Consider the following 18,714-nt stretch of genomic DNA (forward strand, 5'->3'; position numbering starts at 1 on the left):
GCCTGCCACCGATAACACCAGTCACCGGTCAAGAAGAAGAACTCGGTCTTCTTCATTGAATTATTCTCCTATTCTTCGTTGAATACATCGTCTTCATCAAGGATTAGACATCGGACACGCTCTTCTTCGTCGAGCAGTTCTCATCGTCGCGGCTCTCGTAAGCGATCACGTCGTCACTCACGGAGACGTTATTCTAGAAGATCTCGGTCTCATCGCAGCCGATCCACATCTCGGCCGATCCAGATCTCGACATCGCAGGAAACGAGGACGTCGTCAACCTTCACGTAGACATCAGCGGACTGCATTGAGCACCACTGGATAGTTATCGAACATACCTCTCCTTCATTGAGCAGTTCTCGGCGTTGATACGCTCGTAAGCGATCATGTCAATGCTCACGGAGACAATATTGTAAAGACAATATTTCCAGCGTAGCCGAACAATATTTCGGCATCGAAGTTATATGGATGTCGCCACTTCTCACGTAGGCGTTAATGAACCTACTGGTCATATCGACATTCTCCATTTTATTCCTTTAGGAATATCATGTCTCTATTCCACGTGTGATGGTTATTCTTATGGCATCCACACATGTTGCAGTCACAGAGCCGTAGTTGTATACGAACACTAGTTCGTTTAACATTCAGGCTTCGGGATAAGCTGTTCTTTTCTCCACTACGACTACAAGGACACTTATGCCTATTAATACTGATAATCTACCGTTGTTTTTCCGGTTAACATTATCAGATGACTTCGTGGATGGTCATTCTTCTGCACCAGATATTTCCATTCTGACGCAGTTATATTATACCGGTCCCGATCACCGGACATCGGTCACCATTCATCGGTCATATCACCGATCACTGATCACCAGTCAGAATAAGTGATGTCTCATCGCCATCGGATTGGATTTTTTGGCATGATCTTCTTTTCCGAGCAGTGCTTGACATTGATAACAGACCATATGGATTCCACCATTTTTCGGTCTTTAACTGGTAACGTCACCGGTCATATTATGACTGGTCCGTTCACCGGGCTACAGTTACCGGTCATTGACCGGTCCGGTTCGGTCACCACTTACCAATTACCGGTATTCCACTGTGTTTTCATCGGTCAATTTTTAGTATCACGGGTATCGTCTACATTACATAGTTGTATACCCCTGGCTATGATTGTATTGAATACTATATTTTATGGATTCAACAATCTACATGACTTTTTGTGTTTTTCAATACTGATGTTCTACTGGCGACGGTTACCAAATCATGCTATATCTGTTATTTGTACTTCTATCTCAACCGGCTACATGCAGACTACTGGTCTTGCAGATAGATCGGCTGAAGTGGGCTCGGAGACTAGCATTGAGGTCGAACATTACTATTTGACCTCTATTAATTTATGTTCGAGACCCGAAGGATGAATTGTTTTAACCGCCTTTACCTGTCGGCTACAGACTTTGCAGTCAGTGTCACGGAACAGTTGGGACACATTAATGACGCTAACAGGATTAGCAAGACGACATTTGTATCGACTTCTGCTTTTCTATTGCTCCTACGGCAGTGCATATTTTCAAGCTACTGGAATCAACAAGAGTTCTGATACATAGGATTGCCTATCAGATTGACTGCATAGCGGCTACAGTCTTGTAGATGGCTTAGGACCTATTGAACTCAGATCTTAGATCCTAGGATCTGGAGGGACCTCATCTTAAAGTTATTCTTCTATTACACTTCTGGCCATAACAGGCCGTCTTCCTATAACTGGTCGTATTTCTTTCGGAATTCGTCCCGGTTAGAAGTCTTGAAGTAAATGGATTAATCAAGTCAGAATTTAAGACTTCCATGCATTCTACCGGCAAGCGTGGACCCGCTTAAGGTTACCCCTAGGGTTTTCACCTTTTTCTGCCATCACACCTCCGATTCCGGAGGTACCACTATCAATCATATTTCCGTACTTCGCAAATCGATGACTTCGCGACCTGTATTATCCAGGATTTTAAAGGCGCCTGTTATTGGTTCAAGAAGAGGCTATATTCTGTAGATAGGTCATAAACTTATAAGTGTTAAACACTGTCCTATTCTACCAATTTTCAAGTGTGTTTGGAGTGGGAAAGTTCGGCTTGCCGTGGTTTCTTTGCCCACCCATCCTTGACAAATGGTTCCGGTCACCGGTCGGTATTTACCGGTCCGGTCACCGGTCCTTCTGCTGAGACCTCTTTTCTTACGTCCGTTTCAGCTTTATTTTTAAGATAATTGTATTAATCTCGGGATTATTTAATGACACAGATTTCCATCTTTTTGTCATTATTTACCACTATTCAGTGGTGTCTAGACTAGAAGATTATCTTGGCAAGAATATAGTTTATTCTACCACAACCTTCCTTACATCTTAAACAGATGTGAGCAGATAAGGTTATGGACGATCACATAGAACAACGTATCTTGATTTTCTCAATTATGTGGTATCCTAACGAATATCACCTGCACATCTACATCTTGAAAAGCGAAAATTCTTTTTAGCTGTTTTTCATTTACAACACATTTTCACGATTCCTTTGTGATGGTTTCAACTATCACACGTCGGTCGTGGTTTACTTACAGACACGGAGGTGATCATATTATCACTCCTTGTAACTGGAAATCAGGAACTTATTCGTTCTTTGCAAGAACAACAAATTTTCTCTTATCGTCTTTCTCATACCAGTTCGTCTCAACGCCCTGTTGGACGTTTTGTCCTGCAGTTCTTTCTTTCGAATTATTTTTCCGTTGGGTTCAATAATGTAATTGCGCATGCGCGGCAGTGAAGTTGCAGACGAGTTGCATGGTGTACATAGAATATCAAAGAATGTTGTTTATCATCAAACGCTAGTTATTAGCGTTATGCGATCGTATATCTCAGTTTATACCGGTATGCTGAACAACGTCAACAATGCAGTTCACAGAAATCGATCCAGCAGGGTGTGCGATTGTTATACATTCGTCCATTGACAAAAACTGGAATATCTTGCCTTCTTGGTGAGTTTTTGCAATAACTGAGTTTTTGCCATAATTTCATGAAATATACTTAATGAACCATGGGATTATGGTTCTACGACCTTTTAAGTCTCCTGTACAATTATTTTCAGGAAACTTCTTCACAGGTCAAATATTATATCTCACTGAGACATATTTTTACTGATCCAAACATGTGCCACTTCATGTCTGGCCATTAATAACTTTTAGTTATCTCTACAGAAGAACGTTTTTTTGTTAGAGTTTCAATCCTTGTTACTTGTGCAAGAATAATTCCATCAGAACTGTATAAAGGTTCTATGGAAATTCATTTTTTACTGGGTAATTGAGAGCATAGTTAAGTTATTACCTTAATCACTCTGCTAGATTATAGATACATAGAGGTTTTTCTCATCTTTTTCTTGATGATAAGAAATTTGTTCTTTTCTTCATCAAAGGATAGAGATTATGCTTTCGTATACCTTGTTTTGTGTAAGTCATCGCAACTCTGTGCTGTCTTACCTATTTTGGAACTGATCCAAACTATGGAACGTCAACACTATGTTTTTCGTTCCTTTACCTTCTTAAGCGGTTTTGACTTGTGTAACATGTTGGGATGCTTAATGAGCTCCCTATGAACCTTTTTCATCAGGCTTATTAACAGTTCCAATATAATTTTAAGACGGTTTTCCTTCTTATTATGGCTTTTACCATACGGAGAAGTGAAATTCATGCTTTTTCTGTTGAATACGACCAATTCCAGTTGGATCTATTGTCGTTTTCACTTTGTTGTGTCAGCCAGGATTCCTTGCTTAATATCAAGTCCTCTATATGGCTTCTACCTTCAAGTTTCCAAGTTTTCTTAAACTGGTAGTCATGAAGATGAGGATAAACTTCTTTGGGCAATCAGGGCTTTGAAGTTCTATCTCAGCAGTGTTAGTCAGAAGTCCATTCGAGGTTCTCAAAGACACTCTTCATTTCCCCAAAAAAGGGGGGGGGAGATGTGTCTGCGGCTTCTATTTCTCGGGGTTAGACCTCGACTAAGGAAAGTTAATCTTATCCTATCTAAGGATTCATTCCTTTTTAGGATCTGACCGCATGAATTAAGAGCTCTGTCTGTTTTGTGGGCATATATTAATCACACCCCACTTTTTGACGTGCTCTAAGCTGTTTACTGGAGGAATCCGACCACCTTGTCATCTTTTTATCTTCGTTTTCTGAAGTGCCAACAATACAATTTGTATACGTTTGGGCTTGTTGTGGTTTCACTAACGGTAGTGTCTTCTTTACGACATAGACATATTACTCTGTCCGAGAAGTCATAATTAATACCGTTTTAGCGAAGATTACTTGATATCATTAGCTGATAACCCTGTTTATGGGTTCTACTGTGTTGGGAAATATATACGAACCTTCTCACCGCAGCTGCAAAATCAGCATACGATAACAGGTCAGTATTTATGACATTAAAACAAATTTTTTAAATAAAATTCATTTTAATTATTAAATACTTACCTGTTATCGGTAAGTCCCACCTCCCACCCCGCTATTCGATTAATATTTTGTATATTTATTGAAAGAATATTAAGGGTTGGTTACCGATTTTTGGCTAGGTTGCATTGCACTATGTTTATACTGGCCTGTATAACGGTATTGAGGTGGCGGATTCCCAGTTAAAATTCCGGATGAGTTATTTCCCCTTGGAAAGTATAAGCATACGATAACAGGTAAGTATTTAATAATTAAAATGAATTTTATTTTAAAAATTTGTTTTTCTCAGAACACGACTTGTGTATATATCTTGTCATTTTGTAGTGTTTGTAAACTGTTATAGGAAGCTTCAATAAAAATATGGATTTCTTGTGTTAATTTTGCTATATTTCTGGTTGTGTTCTACATCAAAATATTAACACTTAAAAAACAAAACACATTGATTTTCAGCGGCCTGAGAACCTTGATCCAGGCGAGTACCTAGGCTTGGTGTTTGCTGATAGGATGAGGACACCTGCTGATAAGCAAAAGGTGGGGCACTTTTTTTGTTCAACTTTGTGTTTGAGGGACTGTTTTTTTGTGTGTTTTTTATTTTGCTTTAGAGTATGTTCGTCATTTCATTGAAACCAATTGGGACCGTTTAATTTTGTGTTCGACTGACTAACAAATGTCTCGTTTTGCTCCAACTGGTAGGGAAGGAATGAATAATGCACTGGGCTGATTTCGACCAACTTTCAAAGCTGAATGACCCTAATTTTTGATGATTGTTCAAAAAGGAATTGTTGCTTCAACCTGTTTTGACTGAATTGTGGCCCTTTGTCTTTTTGTCCACTGTATGATAAATAGTTGTTTGCCTGTGTCCACATTGTGTTGCTGTGTCACATTTCTAGTTAATCTTGTTTAAAAGCATGTTAATCATACCAGTTAACACTTAACTAATTATCCCCCGCCATAGGCGGAAGGATATTGTTTTGGTGTTGTATGTCAGTCCGTCTTTCCTTCCGTCCGTCTGGCCGGCACTTTTGTGTCCGGAGCCATATCTTGGAAGTGCTTTGGCGGATTTCAATGAAACTTGGTATGAGTATATATATATGGATAAGAGGATGATGCACGCCTAATGGCATTGTACACCATCTGTTAATAACAGAGTTATGGCCCTTTGTATCTTGGAAAAATGCTTTTTTGTGTCTGGAGCCATATCTTGGAAGTGCTTTAGCGGATTTCATTGAAACTTGGTATGAGTATATATATGGATAAGAGGATGATGCACGCCAAATGGCATTGTACACCATTGGATAATAAAGGAGTTATGGCCCTTTGTATCTTGAAAAATGCTTTTTTGAGTGTCACTTTTGTGTCCGGAGCCATATCTTGGAAGTGCTTTGGCGGATTTCAATGAAACTTGGTATGAGTATATATATGGATAAGAGAATGTTGCACGCCTAATGGCATTGTACACCATCTGTGAATAACAGAGTTATGGCCCTTTATATCTTGAAAAAAATGCTTTTTTGTGTCCGAGCCATATCTTGGAAGTGCTTTGTCGGATTTCATTGAAACCTGGTATGAGTATATATATGGATAAGAGGATGATGCACGCCAAATGGCATTGTACACCATTGGATAATAAAGGAGTTATGGCCCTTTGTATCTTGAAAAAAATGCTTTTTTTGAGTGTCAAATATAACACTTTTGTGTCCAGAAGCATATTGGCGGGGGATATCAATTCAACGAATTTGCTTGTTAGATATGTATTTTTACACATGTGTAGTCCCTTAGAAAGTTAAATTTAATTGAAGACCTTTCTTACTTGATTCAAGTTTTACAGGCTTCATTTCCAACCCTTAGATACTGATGAACAGCAAACAGCATAAAACCTGAACAGACTGCAAGTTACTTGCAGGCTATTCTGGTTTTATGCCGGTTGCAAAAGCCATTTTCACTTTGCTTCTGAGTGGGAAAGGGTTGAACTAGTTTAGTTTATGTTGTACATGTATATATTTGTCTTAGATGCAAAAATCAAGTACAATTTCAACATGTAAAAATGTGCATTGACTGTGATATTTACTTTTTGTTATGATCAAAATTGTGTTCTTTAATTGATGACAGCATGCTTTTGAAACATAATTTTAAAATCATGCTTGTATACCGGTTTGGTTTACATCATAATCCTTCAAATTTGTTCGAATTTCAGGTTTACAATCTCTACATATCAGTGTTTGAAGACTCGAAAGAACCCTATCAGTGTTCCGGAGTGTTCCACTTTGACCCTGACCAGGTGCAAGTGGGTCACTCCTTCTTAGAGGTCAAAGATCAAGGTCATCACCATGACAGCAAGGCCAGTTCACTGCAGTTGCTAAACCACAGTTTGGGCCCTTTGGAGTCACTATTGAAATGTGTCGAGATGAACTGGATGGCTGTTCTGGTATGTTTTAGTTTATTTTTCTGATATATACATTTTATAAAAAAATGAGGTGTGTTCTGTGAAATTGGGCTTAATGCATGTGCATAAAGTTCCGTCCCAGATTAGCCTGTGCATTCTGCACAGCCTTATCAGGTACAACACTTTTTGCATTAAATGGAGTTTTTTGTTTAAAGAAAGTCTCTTCTAAAAGAAAATACAGTTTCAGCGGAAAGTGTTGTTCCTAACAAGCCTGTTTGGACTGCACAGGCTAATCTGGGATGATACTTTACAAACATGCATTAAGCCCAGTTTTCCCAAAATAAGGCTCAAATAATTTTAGTGCTGCATTAAAACTTATTTACTCAAAGGACCAACATTGATTCTGGGATTGTCTGATACCCATATAATGTTTTTGACAGGCTGTTTTGGTGTGTTATTTCATTTATTTTAATGCTTCATATACAATTATTTTGCTAGCATTTTCTATCTTACATCTGCTGCTCTGGACACAGGTTGATTCATTATCTTTGTATGTAACCTTTTATGTAACCTTTCATATAATTAATTTCTTACTTTTGATTTGTTTATTTCATTGATCTTTTCACGGTTTGACGTAACAATTGTCAAAGTGGTACTTATAGATTGATTCTCATGACATTGCTTAATATCTGTGTAACTATTCAACCTTACTATGTTAACTATTCCAAAACTTTTGAGCTCAAATATGGTATTTATTATCCTAACCCAGGTTGGTTCCCCATCTAGCGGTAAGTCTAGCACAGTGGAGCTGCTTGCAAGACTGACAGGGAACCAGCTAAATGTTCTGGCTATGAACAGCGCCATGGATACCACGGAACTTCTGGGCGGATTTGAACAGGTGAGCAACCAGTGTGAAACCAATATTGCTAAGGCGTAAAAAAATAATTAAATCAGGAGTGAGTTTTGACAAGAAAAATTAAAGCTCCACACCCAAAATACTTATAATAAAACTGATCAGAAATTGTTCCTAATGGTCATCACAGGTACAAATAATTGTTAAATCAATATCTAAATAATAACAAAGTGAAAAATATTCATGTAATAGTGTCTGTTTACACTTAAGCCTGTGATGCCTCTGGAGTAAATTGTTCTACATTTGAACCAAGCATACAGTACAAATTCCATTCCCAACAAGCCCTTTGTTTGTGTAGTCAGGATTAGCACAATCTATTTTTAACCAGGTTTTCCAAAGGAAAAAACTGGTTATTAGATTGGCGAATGCGGGCGGGCTGGCTGGCTGGCGGGCGGGCGGAACAAGCTTGTCCGGGCCATAACTTTGTCGTTCATTGTGAGATTTTAAAATCATTTGGCACATTTGTTAACCATCATTAGACGGTGTTTCGCGTGAAAAAATTACGTCAATATCTCCAAGGTCAAGGTCACACTTTGAGTTCAAAGGTAAAAAAAAGCCATAAATGAGCTTGTCTGGGCTATGACTATGTCATTCATTATGAGATTTTAAAATCATTTGGCACATTTGTTCACCATCATGGGACGGTGTGTTGCACGAAAGAATCACGGCAATATCTCCAATGTCAAGGTCGCCACGACTAAAAATAGATTTATTTTAAAACAAACTGACAAAGGGGGTTAATTTTGTTTGTTCATTTCAAAAATTCAGTTTGAGTTGTCTCCCTTTATCAGCTTTTTTTCACAATGAAAACCTGGTTTTGTGACAATTTTGTCCCTTGTTCTAAATTGAATAAAAACTGAGAGGTGGTTGTAGTACACCATCATTTCATAAAATAAGGAATGTGTAATTGCATAAGTGTTTTTTTATTGTAGCAGCTGCTATTTAATAAATATATAATAAGAAAATCTGACTTGTATTGTGATCCCATAGCATTTTATTTCAAATGTTTGTATGTCATGTCACAACAAAATATTGGTTCAATTTATTTTACTCAACCTATGTCCATCGTCTTGTGTTATGTTTCGTCAACTTTTACCCAATTACCACTCTAGAGGCCATTTTTTTCGTCCAACCTTTGTGAAACTTGGTAAAAATGTTTATTTTTACAATATCTAGGCAGAGTTTGAATCTGGCACCCATGCGTTACGACAATATCCATACCAAGTTTGAATCTGGGCTACAACTGTCCAAAAATTAGGTATCCAGGTCCTATATTAGAAAAAAAACTTAACCACTATTGTAGCCACATTTATGACTCAACCTTTGTCAGATTGTTTATCTTGGCTATACAAAGTTCACCTGTGGGTCATGAACATCAAATAAATAGATCACTAGGTTAAATCTTGGAAAATCTTGGTACCCCTTTAGATGACACAGTGCTGACTCAATGTTGATGAAAATTGGTCAGAATGTTTATCTTGACCATATCCAGGCTGGATTTTAATCTGGGTCTTCAGTGTCAACAAATCAGGTCAAAAGGTGAATACTCAAAAAAACTTAACTCTAGAAGCCACACTTTATGATTCAATCTTTATGGAACTTAAGAATGTTTATCTTGATATTATCTATGAAATGTTTATATCAGGCTCATGTGCAAATAAATCTAGGTCGTTTGGCTAACTATTGTAAAAGAACGCCTAACATTCAAATCATATGAGATAATATTAACATTCCACATCTTTATGTCGTCCTGTTACACTGTTAATTTTTCCGCTGCTTTCCTGGGCTTGTAGGTGAACAGTCCCATTGTTCTATGATAATAGGTGTCTGAATGGTACAAGGCGCCTCATTTGTCAATACAATAGAGCGGGTTTCTTCATTGTTGGCAACCTCAGATTCTTTTGGCAGTAGTGTTTGACCTTCAGGGTCAAGGTCATTTGAGGTCTCAGCAGAGCTAAAATGATTGTTGAGTATTCCAGTGTTCACTGTGTCCCATTCGCTGTTTATGATTGGATGGTGCGTTGGATTGCCGTAGAATTGCATCATGGGATAGACGTCAGAATAGATTCGCCGCAGCAGGCCGTCTTTGTTTGACATGTCGTGAAGAATGAAGAACACGAAAATGGAGGTCGTTGCAGGGTGGCACCAGGATAAAATTGTCAAGGCTTTGTAAAGAGGCTTGGGATAGGTGAAATTATGGTCAATGATTGTTAGCAGGAAGAGTGGGTACCAGAAAAGCACGAACGTAACCGCCATTGAAGAGAGTATTTTGATTCTGCGTAAATATAAGTGACTGCAGAGGTTGTTACTATGGCAACTTTTCTGCACAGATTTCGGGTCAACGTCCATGTCTTGCTTGGAGAACACGTCTCGAAGCAAGGAGCGGTGAATTAAAGCCCATTTCAGGCTTTTCGCTTTGTACTTTATCCGGCAGAACATGGATAGAAAATGCAGCAGTGTCAAGAATATGGCCATCGAGATAAGAATAATCCACAGAATATGTAGGACTAGGTTACTTGGTGTGCCGTACGAGAATATGCAGCTTCCTACTTCGGGGATGTATTCCGGTTCTTTCGGTAGAAATGCCACTCCCATATGTATCAGTATGCATGTAAACCACAGCACAATTATTCCAAACACCACGCAGAAATGGTTTTTGTCCCTATTCGCTGAAGGTCTCTGCATCTCGCACTCTTCATTGACGACTATCGCAAGAAGGTTGTACGCTGCGAGGGTCACGAACAACACGTATGTTACCCCTACAGCGCTGCAAGCGGGAATGGCAGTCATGTTTAGGAGATAAATGCCGTACAGGAAACCATAGAGACCTCGAATTAAGTCTAGAAAGCACTGGTGGCAGATGAATGCTATTGACGACCTGCGGAACTTTTTGAACGAGAGAATCATTACGATGGCTACTGTGTTACCAAGGCAACCTAGTGCAGTAATTCCCAGCATGATGTAGGTCACTGCTTTATTGTGGTCAGGCTGATGGTTGCTATAGTGTTGTGTTGTGTTGTTCCAATCCATCTTGCAAACTGAAAATACACACACAAAGGATTATATTGAAATCTTTAATTAAAGTCAATTTAAGAATGCACTATTTATTCGTTGCAATGGTTTTAAACTTCTTAACTCAACTTCTAACATTTTCATACTTTTTCTTCAATGCATTTTATTTATAATTACATGTATACATATAAATTAAAAATCTTGATTTATTTAACGATGCACTGTATCATTAAGGGACAATCCTATGTTTATTTTTTATTGTTTCCTTTTATTTTTGGAAATATCTTTGATTGGTTTTATTGTATTATTTGTCCTAACAAATATTGTTACTAATACAATAAATTTGCACTTGCATTATCATGATTTATTATGTGTAATGGTCTAAGTAACCTGTAATTCAAATATGCTTAAATTCTGGCAAACATGTATTGAAAATTGACATTGAATTCTGGCAAACATGTCTTGAAAATTGACGTTGAATTCTGTCAAACATGTATTGAAAATTGACATTGAATTCTGGCAAACATGTATTGAAAATTGACATTGAATTCTGGCAAACATGTATTGAAAATTGACATTGATTACTCCCATTAAAAACTGATTTCATCCTTCATATGAGATAATAACATGCTTCTTTAGCAGTTATTGTAGTCAAAAATGGGCCATCCAGTTAGCACTTTGAACTTTGAACCAGGCTTGCTGAATCCTAAGTTTTATATAGGAGGGCTTGTTTCATGGTCTGGCTCACTATTAATTAATGCAACGCATGGAAAGGAACAATGGAAAAGGATTAGGAAAAGACAGAGAATCAAAATACCGGTATTATTTAACTGTTCAAGCACATACATCCTAATTACCTTTAAAATATAAAAGTAAAACTTGTATCTTTGTGATAATGCTGTCAAGTTGTCAGTATTATATTAACTCAGGTTCAAGCCATAGTATTAGCGCTACATAGGCAAACTTACTAAATGTTGCATTTTATTTAATTTAAAAAAATATTTTATTTTTTTTATAAAAAACTTAAATTGGGAATTCTTGAGACAGCAATTGGGAAATTTGTATTTTTTCGTATTCGCAAAAGTTCCATTTCCAGTACTTTAATAAAAAGAAGGGAAAACATCTCTGAATTTGTTTTCTTTTCAGTGACAAAAAGCATTTGTTGACACAAAAAACAAACTATTGCACTAAAATAACTATATTTAACCACAGGCAGATGAGAGTAGGCACATTGAAGAGATCCTTGACGCTGTCAAGGGCATGGTGACTGACATTTGCAACAAGCAGCTGCTGCTTGGTAACCAGGACTCCCTAGCAACGCTCACAAAGGTGCATGAACTGTGGAAACAGTGTCTTAACAAGCCAAGAACAGGTAAATGTTTATGCAAATATATACATGCTACTAAATGTAGAGTGATATCTTATTTACTACAATAGTGCCTATTGAATTACATCACTATTTTTTAAGGAGAATAAGTGTATAGCACTAACATTCTTATTTCTTGATTTCTGTATTCAGTCAATGTGTTTGTCATCGCCATGCTATTATTTTTTTTTTAATGTCTTATTTTTTAGCTCGGCTGTTTTTGGAGAAAATAACCAGCCAAAAAATATGGCATTCCTTGGGGTCCTATTATTTAAAGGGTTGTATATTTCTGTCCATGACCATGTTATATATTATGTTTGAGCCTCACTCTGGAAAAAATGGGGTTTTTTCCTTAGAAGAGATCCCTTTAACCCTTTCAGTGCGGAAACCGAATTTTAAAGGCCTTTGCAAACAGTTTGGATCCTGATGAGACGCCACAGAACGTGGCGTCTCATCAGGATCCAAACTGTTTGCTATTCTGATAGTATTCTTTGAAAAAAATCGAAGAAAATGTTAATTTTAGAAATTCAGCAGACAACATTTTAGCAGAAGACAAATTACCCAGCATGCAAAGGGTTAAACAAAAATACAATCAAAGGTAAGGGAGTTGTTTGCGGACTGCACTGGCTAATCTTGGACAACACTTTACGTACATGCATTAAGCCCTGTTTTACCAGAGCGCGGCTCATTTCATTCTTCCTATATTCAACAGCTGACACTTTGTCAAGTGTGGACGAGCTCCACCAGAAGAGAACTCAAGTATCGGACATCTTAACAATCCTAAGACTGTGCAAGAAGATCGCAAGAAATTTCCCGGAAAACTCTGGTTAGTTTATTTTATTATAATAAAAACTTTGAAGTTGCAAGAAATTTGTGATTCTCTAAGCTTCTAGGAATAGCTTTGAATTATAAACTTCCAAAATCTAAGTTTTACAATATGTCTTGCTATGCCTAACTACTGGTACTGTGCCTACATTTCAAGTTATAGCTGTTTTTATAAAAATCAAAGCGCTGAAGGCATTGAAGTTGTTCGCTATTGCATAATCTTAGATGCACTTCAGTTTTTGAAAATTATGTTTTAGCTTTTTATATCGCAAGTTTGAAATGAACACAACCCATTCAAATTGATAGAGTGTGTCTTAAAGCACAGGTCGAGATGTGTGTGCACTGTTTATCCTCATATTTATGTTATAGAGATTACTTAGACAAAATAACAACAATATGTCTCTTTTTTTCAGAAATTGGTTGCTGCACTGGCAACCATCTTTAGAATTTTGTTTCCTTGCTGAAAAATAACAAGCCTATAATCATGTACATGTTGTGTTATGTTTATCTAATACTGTATCTATTTTCTTTAAATTATTGAGCAATAATTTTTCCAACATGACAGACTTTTAATGGAGCATTAAGCCCCATTTTCCCTGAAAGCAGCCAATATGTACAGATTTCAATGATAAACCTGCAAATGTCGTCGCACAAGCTGTTATAAACACTAGACTGGCCAATATCGTTGAACAAGCTCTTAAACCTTATACATGCTGTCTGCTACAGTGTACCAGTGGTTAAGTATAAACAGGCAGTGGTTATCGTTACTAGCTGCAGTTGTCGTCCCTAGCGTAGTTAAAGCAGACTGATTTGCAAAACTGCCTCTCTACTTTAGCGTGAGCTAACGCTCACACTAATAACAGTTTAATTTTCATGTATATTGTAATAAAGGTACTAATAATCAATAAATTATGAAATCAGTTTACAGTTAACACATTATGATAAATATTTTCAGGAATGCTGTTACAGATTTCAGCCATTAAGAAGAGGTTGATAAAACTAAAAGGGAAGCTCTCATTGGCTGTTGCTGGTCAAGGGGGTGGGGCGTTTGAGTGGGTGGACAGTGTCCTTGTAAAATCCCTGGTGCAAGGTCAATGGCTGATGATTGACAACGTGAACTTCTGCAGGTGAGACTTAAACCTGGGCTAATAGTTGTCCAAAGGTCTTAAGGGTATTCCTAACTTAAGTTGCAATTATGCATTAAAATCAATAAAGAACAATTTTATTTGCAATCGGTACATGCACATTGGACAGAGATAAATCACATGTAGTGAAATAAAGCAAATAGATATTGGGTATGGCTTAAAACATTCAATGTCTTGTTCTGATCTTTAAATATAATTGGGTGGTCCCAATACTGCTCAGAACGTTAAGGATAGAACGGATAAAGAAAGGTTATATATAGTCAAATTTTTCAGTCAGCTGAATACCAACACAGATTTCAAACTGTGTAACCTCTATCCCGTAGTTTGTTTTTTGTGGTTGAAATACCCAATTATTGTAGTAATAAGATCTATAGATACATAATAAAGTAAAATATACATTCCACGAGCACCATGCAGTTTCAAATATAAATAGAACTAAGTGAATTGTTTACAAACGAAATAGTTTCCAGTGATATAAACGTGATGAACTTAAGTTTTGATTGATGCCATTTTTGATCGCATGGAATAAGGTTTGGTGGACATGGGCTTTAACAACACTCTATAATTCTTGTTTTCAGTGCCTCAGTTCTGGACAGGCTCAATGCCCTGTTGGAGCCCCACGGGGTTCTCAGTATTAACGAGCGAGGGGTCATTGACGGGGAAATCCCAACTATAAAGCCGCACCCAAACTTCAGGTACAAGTATACCTTTATAATTGAATATATTGCTGTCTTCAAAGTTGAAGGTTTCAAGGAATGTATAATCTTTATGTTTAATGGCCCGTCACCTGGATTTAACAAAATCTATAGTAACTAAAGATAATAAAATAAAATGTTCACAATCTTCATAAACATTCACTGACTAAGATGTATACCTTTGACCTCTAAGCGCGGTCATCACACCTTTTGTAATTACGGTTAAAATTTGCTTTCAACTCAGAATTCAAGTTAAATTTTAAGAAAACACATTAAGTTATAGTTTGCATTCAGCAAGTGCGTGTCTGTAAAACTACTACAAATATTCTATTGAAACACATGTCATGGTCATGTATGGTCACAAACCATGGCCCATAACTCTGACCTGCAATTCCCTCAGAATTATGCCCCTTCTTGTACATTTTGCACTGAGGAAATAGAGGTCAACATTTGCATCCAACAACTCAATCTCTAGCTGATATGGAGATCTAACAAGGATTGCATTTAGGGCAGGTTCGGGCAAGGTCATTATTGCTAAAAATATTTATAATGTGTGCACTCAAAAGCTTCATTTAGGAGGGAGATATTTTGCGGATATTTTTTGCATTGTGGGTCTGTGGGGTCGAGGTCGCCGTTGCTTAAAATAGAAAAAGAGTTTCAGCATGATAATAAGTTATTATGGGTTTATTGTGCTGGAGCCTAGACGCAGACTTTGCTTTCTGAGATAATTCAAATAAACTTAATTATTTGGTAAAAAGTATGAAAATCTATTTTTTTCGGAAATTTCTTATTTTAATTGATAGGATGTAAGCTTTAAGTTTACACATACTAAATAGTACTACAATTATTCAACATCAAATATGTCTTTTTGGTTATTATATGAGGTTACTGACATTATAATGTGCATTCTTCAAACCCAGAGGAAGAATAATCAAGCGAGCTGTCTTGAAACGGCTGTTACTTTTGGGGACATTAATCTTAGGAGGCCTGTTTGTAATTAAATCCAAACTGCAGCGTGTGAGATTTTTTTTATAAATATTGCCTGAAATTTGCATAAATAGGTGTTTTATTATATATAAATCCAAGAAGCAGTGAGTCAAATATAATAATACAATATTTCCCTTATGTTTATTGTTCTAGGTTGTTCCTGTGCATGGACCCAAGGCATGGAGAAATCTCAAGGGCCATGAGGAACCGTGGCATTGAAATCTACCTGCCAGGAGAGGCAAGACACCTTTTTGTTTATATAAGCCTTTTTATGAGAAAACTGGCCAAAATGCATAAGCTAATCATAGATATCACTTTCTGCTTGTATGGCATTTGTTATTCAAAGGAAGTCTCCTCTCATCGTAAGATCCAGTTTAGGTGAAAAGGGTCGTCCCTGATTAGCCTGTGCAGACTACACCAGGACAACAATTTATCCTGTCACATGCATTTAAATCAGCCCGATAACCAGGTAACCTAATATCCCAAAATATTAGGCTAGATGACCACGTGACCTCGAATAGCTGTCAGTTGCTATCTGCGCATGCGCATGCATTTACTCTTTTGTATTAATAAAATATACTTTTTTTCTATTAATAAAATACCAAATACATGTAAAGAACTGTTTGTTTACACATTATTATTTAAACAGCATAATTTCGTCTTTGTGTATTGAATTAATAACAAGTAACTTAATTTCTGTGTTTCTAAAGATGGAAGCTAGCCTAAGCGCTTTGCCTGATGTGATGTCACCATGTTTTTTTTCACGCGTGATGTTTTCCATATTAAATATTTAAACACAAAATACTCTAAAACTAGATATTTTAGAAACTTTTCAACAAATGTTGTTAATGTGACAGGATAAATAGAATAATAGGTTGGTGACCGCTCACCCGATAAATTCCTCCGACTTGCCAGTTAACCATTCTCCATCCACGTCACCAACCTATTATTCTCTATTTACGCACATGCATTAAGTCCAGTTTTTCCAGTGTGATAGCAAGAACGTGACATCTACAATATATAAATAAACTTCTTAAGGCTTCCAATGTGTCATTTTTTAGTTGAAATTCCACAAGGAAATCTTGGAGTTTTTACCTCAGAGCTGACATTTTGAATTTGTTGTTTTTTTCTCTTTATAATTTGTTTAAAACAATTATTTATCTTAATTAAGTATTAATATGAATGAATAATTCCATAAATAAAAGGCAGTCTCATTGTTCAATGAAAATGGAAAGAAAGGAAAAAGAATCGGTTTGATCACCTTGTGTAATTACATTTTTTTTGTGGGATTACAGACTACAGCAATATTGGTTTTGGTCTACTTCCATGAGATTATATATTTATGCGTGGGTTAAAAAGGATTCAAAATGTACATACATATTCTGCTTTAATATCTTTGTTTTCATTTACAGGAAGATGGCCATAGCTATGAAACATTTGACCTAAAGCTGATAGCCAATGGGATGGGTTTGCATTCCCAGGTGTTTTTTGATTGGCTTATGGAGCTCCACAATCTCCTTAAGGAAGAGTTACCCAGGGGAGAAAAACCTGGTGTGTCTAGCTTCCTGCAAGCATGTGCCCAGGTTACACACCACCGTGACCACGGTTATGACCTTGACGGATCACTTCGATTGGCTTGCTTCTGTGTGTATGTACAGAGGCAGAGGCATACCCAGACAAAGAAGGTTAGTTCCAGTTGATAGATAAAAACTTTGTTCACTAAATGGTAACATGTGAAAAAAAAATGTATCCAAAAGAACTTTTTACTTATGAACGGGTAGAAACAATAAAAAGAAAATGAACACATGCTTTACTGTTACATGACAATTTTTCCAATAGACCATTTCACAATATTTACTTCCGTCTTCTTAATGTTAATTTTAAAACTTGTTTATTCACATTTATATAAAAACATGTGTTTAACAGGTATTCTGGTGCTCACATTATTTACATAATGTACCTTTCAAGCTAGAAATGTAACTTTAATACTATATCTGGGAAATTGACCAGTTGAATTTACCAATCATTTGTTTAAACAGATTGTGGTAAACAAAATCACATGGCTGTTTGATCCAATGGATTTACTGTTAAACGAAGAACAGACAGCCAAAAGGAGTAGCTTTAAATTCATGTTGACTTGTGAAATATTAAATTGTTGTTAAGGAGGTTTAATTTTGCCCCCAGTAGGGTGGCATATAGCATTTGAACTGTCTTTCCGTCCGTCCGTCTGTCTGTCAGAAAACTTTAACATTGGCCATAAATTTTGCCATATTGAAGATAGCAACTTGATATTTGGCATGCATGTGTATCTCATGGAGCTGCACAATTTGAGTGGTAAAAGGTCAAGGTCAACTTTCAAGGTCAAAGGTCAAAAAAACAAATCCAAGGGAAGTAACAAGCTTTTAAGGGAGATAATTTCTTTTTACCATTTGGCAGGTACAGATTATTTTTACAAGGGAAGTAATATTTTTTTTAAGGATATAATCAAAAATAAATAAATCAAAGAGGCGCAGTAGGGGGCATTGTGTTTCTGACAAACACATCTCTTGTTTTGCTAGCATTGATGTGCGAGGCTAATTTCAAAAATGGCATTTTATGAGTAATATGATTCTACATCTTTTATATAGATTGCAACAGACATTCTGGAGGGCCATCTTAAAGAGTGGAATTCCATTTCTGCTATTGCCAGAAACCCAGAACTTGGCCTAGTGCCAATATGCCTGCCAGATGCTGCTACGGTTATCAGTGACCCTTCTGCTGCCATGGTGATAAGAAACACTGCCATGTTTGTACATGTGGTAGAGACATACAAAAGCATGTAGGTTTCCATTTTAAGTTTTAAAAAGTTACAATTATTTGCAATAAGGCATTGCTTTACTGACATTTTTCTTTGCTAAAAAACTTAGCAT

The 18,714-nt window shown here is 36.8% G+C and overlaps 1 protein-coding gene across 1 annotated transcript in view; it reads left to right on the plus strand.

Annotated features, from left to right (window-relative positions):
- LOC127852617 (midasin-like) overlaps window positions 1-18,714 on the plus strand; it is a 99,092-nt gene that overhangs the window by 47,209 nt on the left and 33,169 nt on the right. Inside the window, exons 36-45 of the mRNA XM_052386568.1 lie at window positions 4,930-5,010; window positions 6,674-6,904; window positions 7,632-7,760; window positions 12,000-12,159; window positions 12,866-12,979; window positions 13,934-14,105; window positions 14,702-14,818; window positions 15,959-16,043; window positions 17,218-17,490; window positions 18,433-18,623. Of these exons, the coding sequence (XP_052242528.1) occupies window positions 4,930-5,010; window positions 6,674-6,904; window positions 7,632-7,760; window positions 12,000-12,159; window positions 12,866-12,979; window positions 13,934-14,105; window positions 14,702-14,818; window positions 15,959-16,043; window positions 17,218-17,490; window positions 18,433-18,623 (1,553 nt within the window). The remainder of the gene's footprint in view (window positions 1-4,929; window positions 5,011-6,673; window positions 6,905-7,631; window positions 7,761-11,999; window positions 12,160-12,865; window positions 12,980-13,933; window positions 14,106-14,701; window positions 14,819-15,958; window positions 16,044-17,217; window positions 17,491-18,432; window positions 18,624-18,714) is intronic.

The sequence above is a fragment of the Dreissena polymorpha genome, chromosome 12 (assembly GCF_020536995.1).
Source record: "Dreissena polymorpha isolate Duluth1 chromosome 12, UMN_Dpol_1.0, whole genome shotgun sequence".
In the NCBI taxonomy this organism is placed as follows: domain Eukaryota; kingdom Metazoa; phylum Mollusca; class Bivalvia; order Myida; family Dreissenidae; genus Dreissena; species Dreissena polymorpha.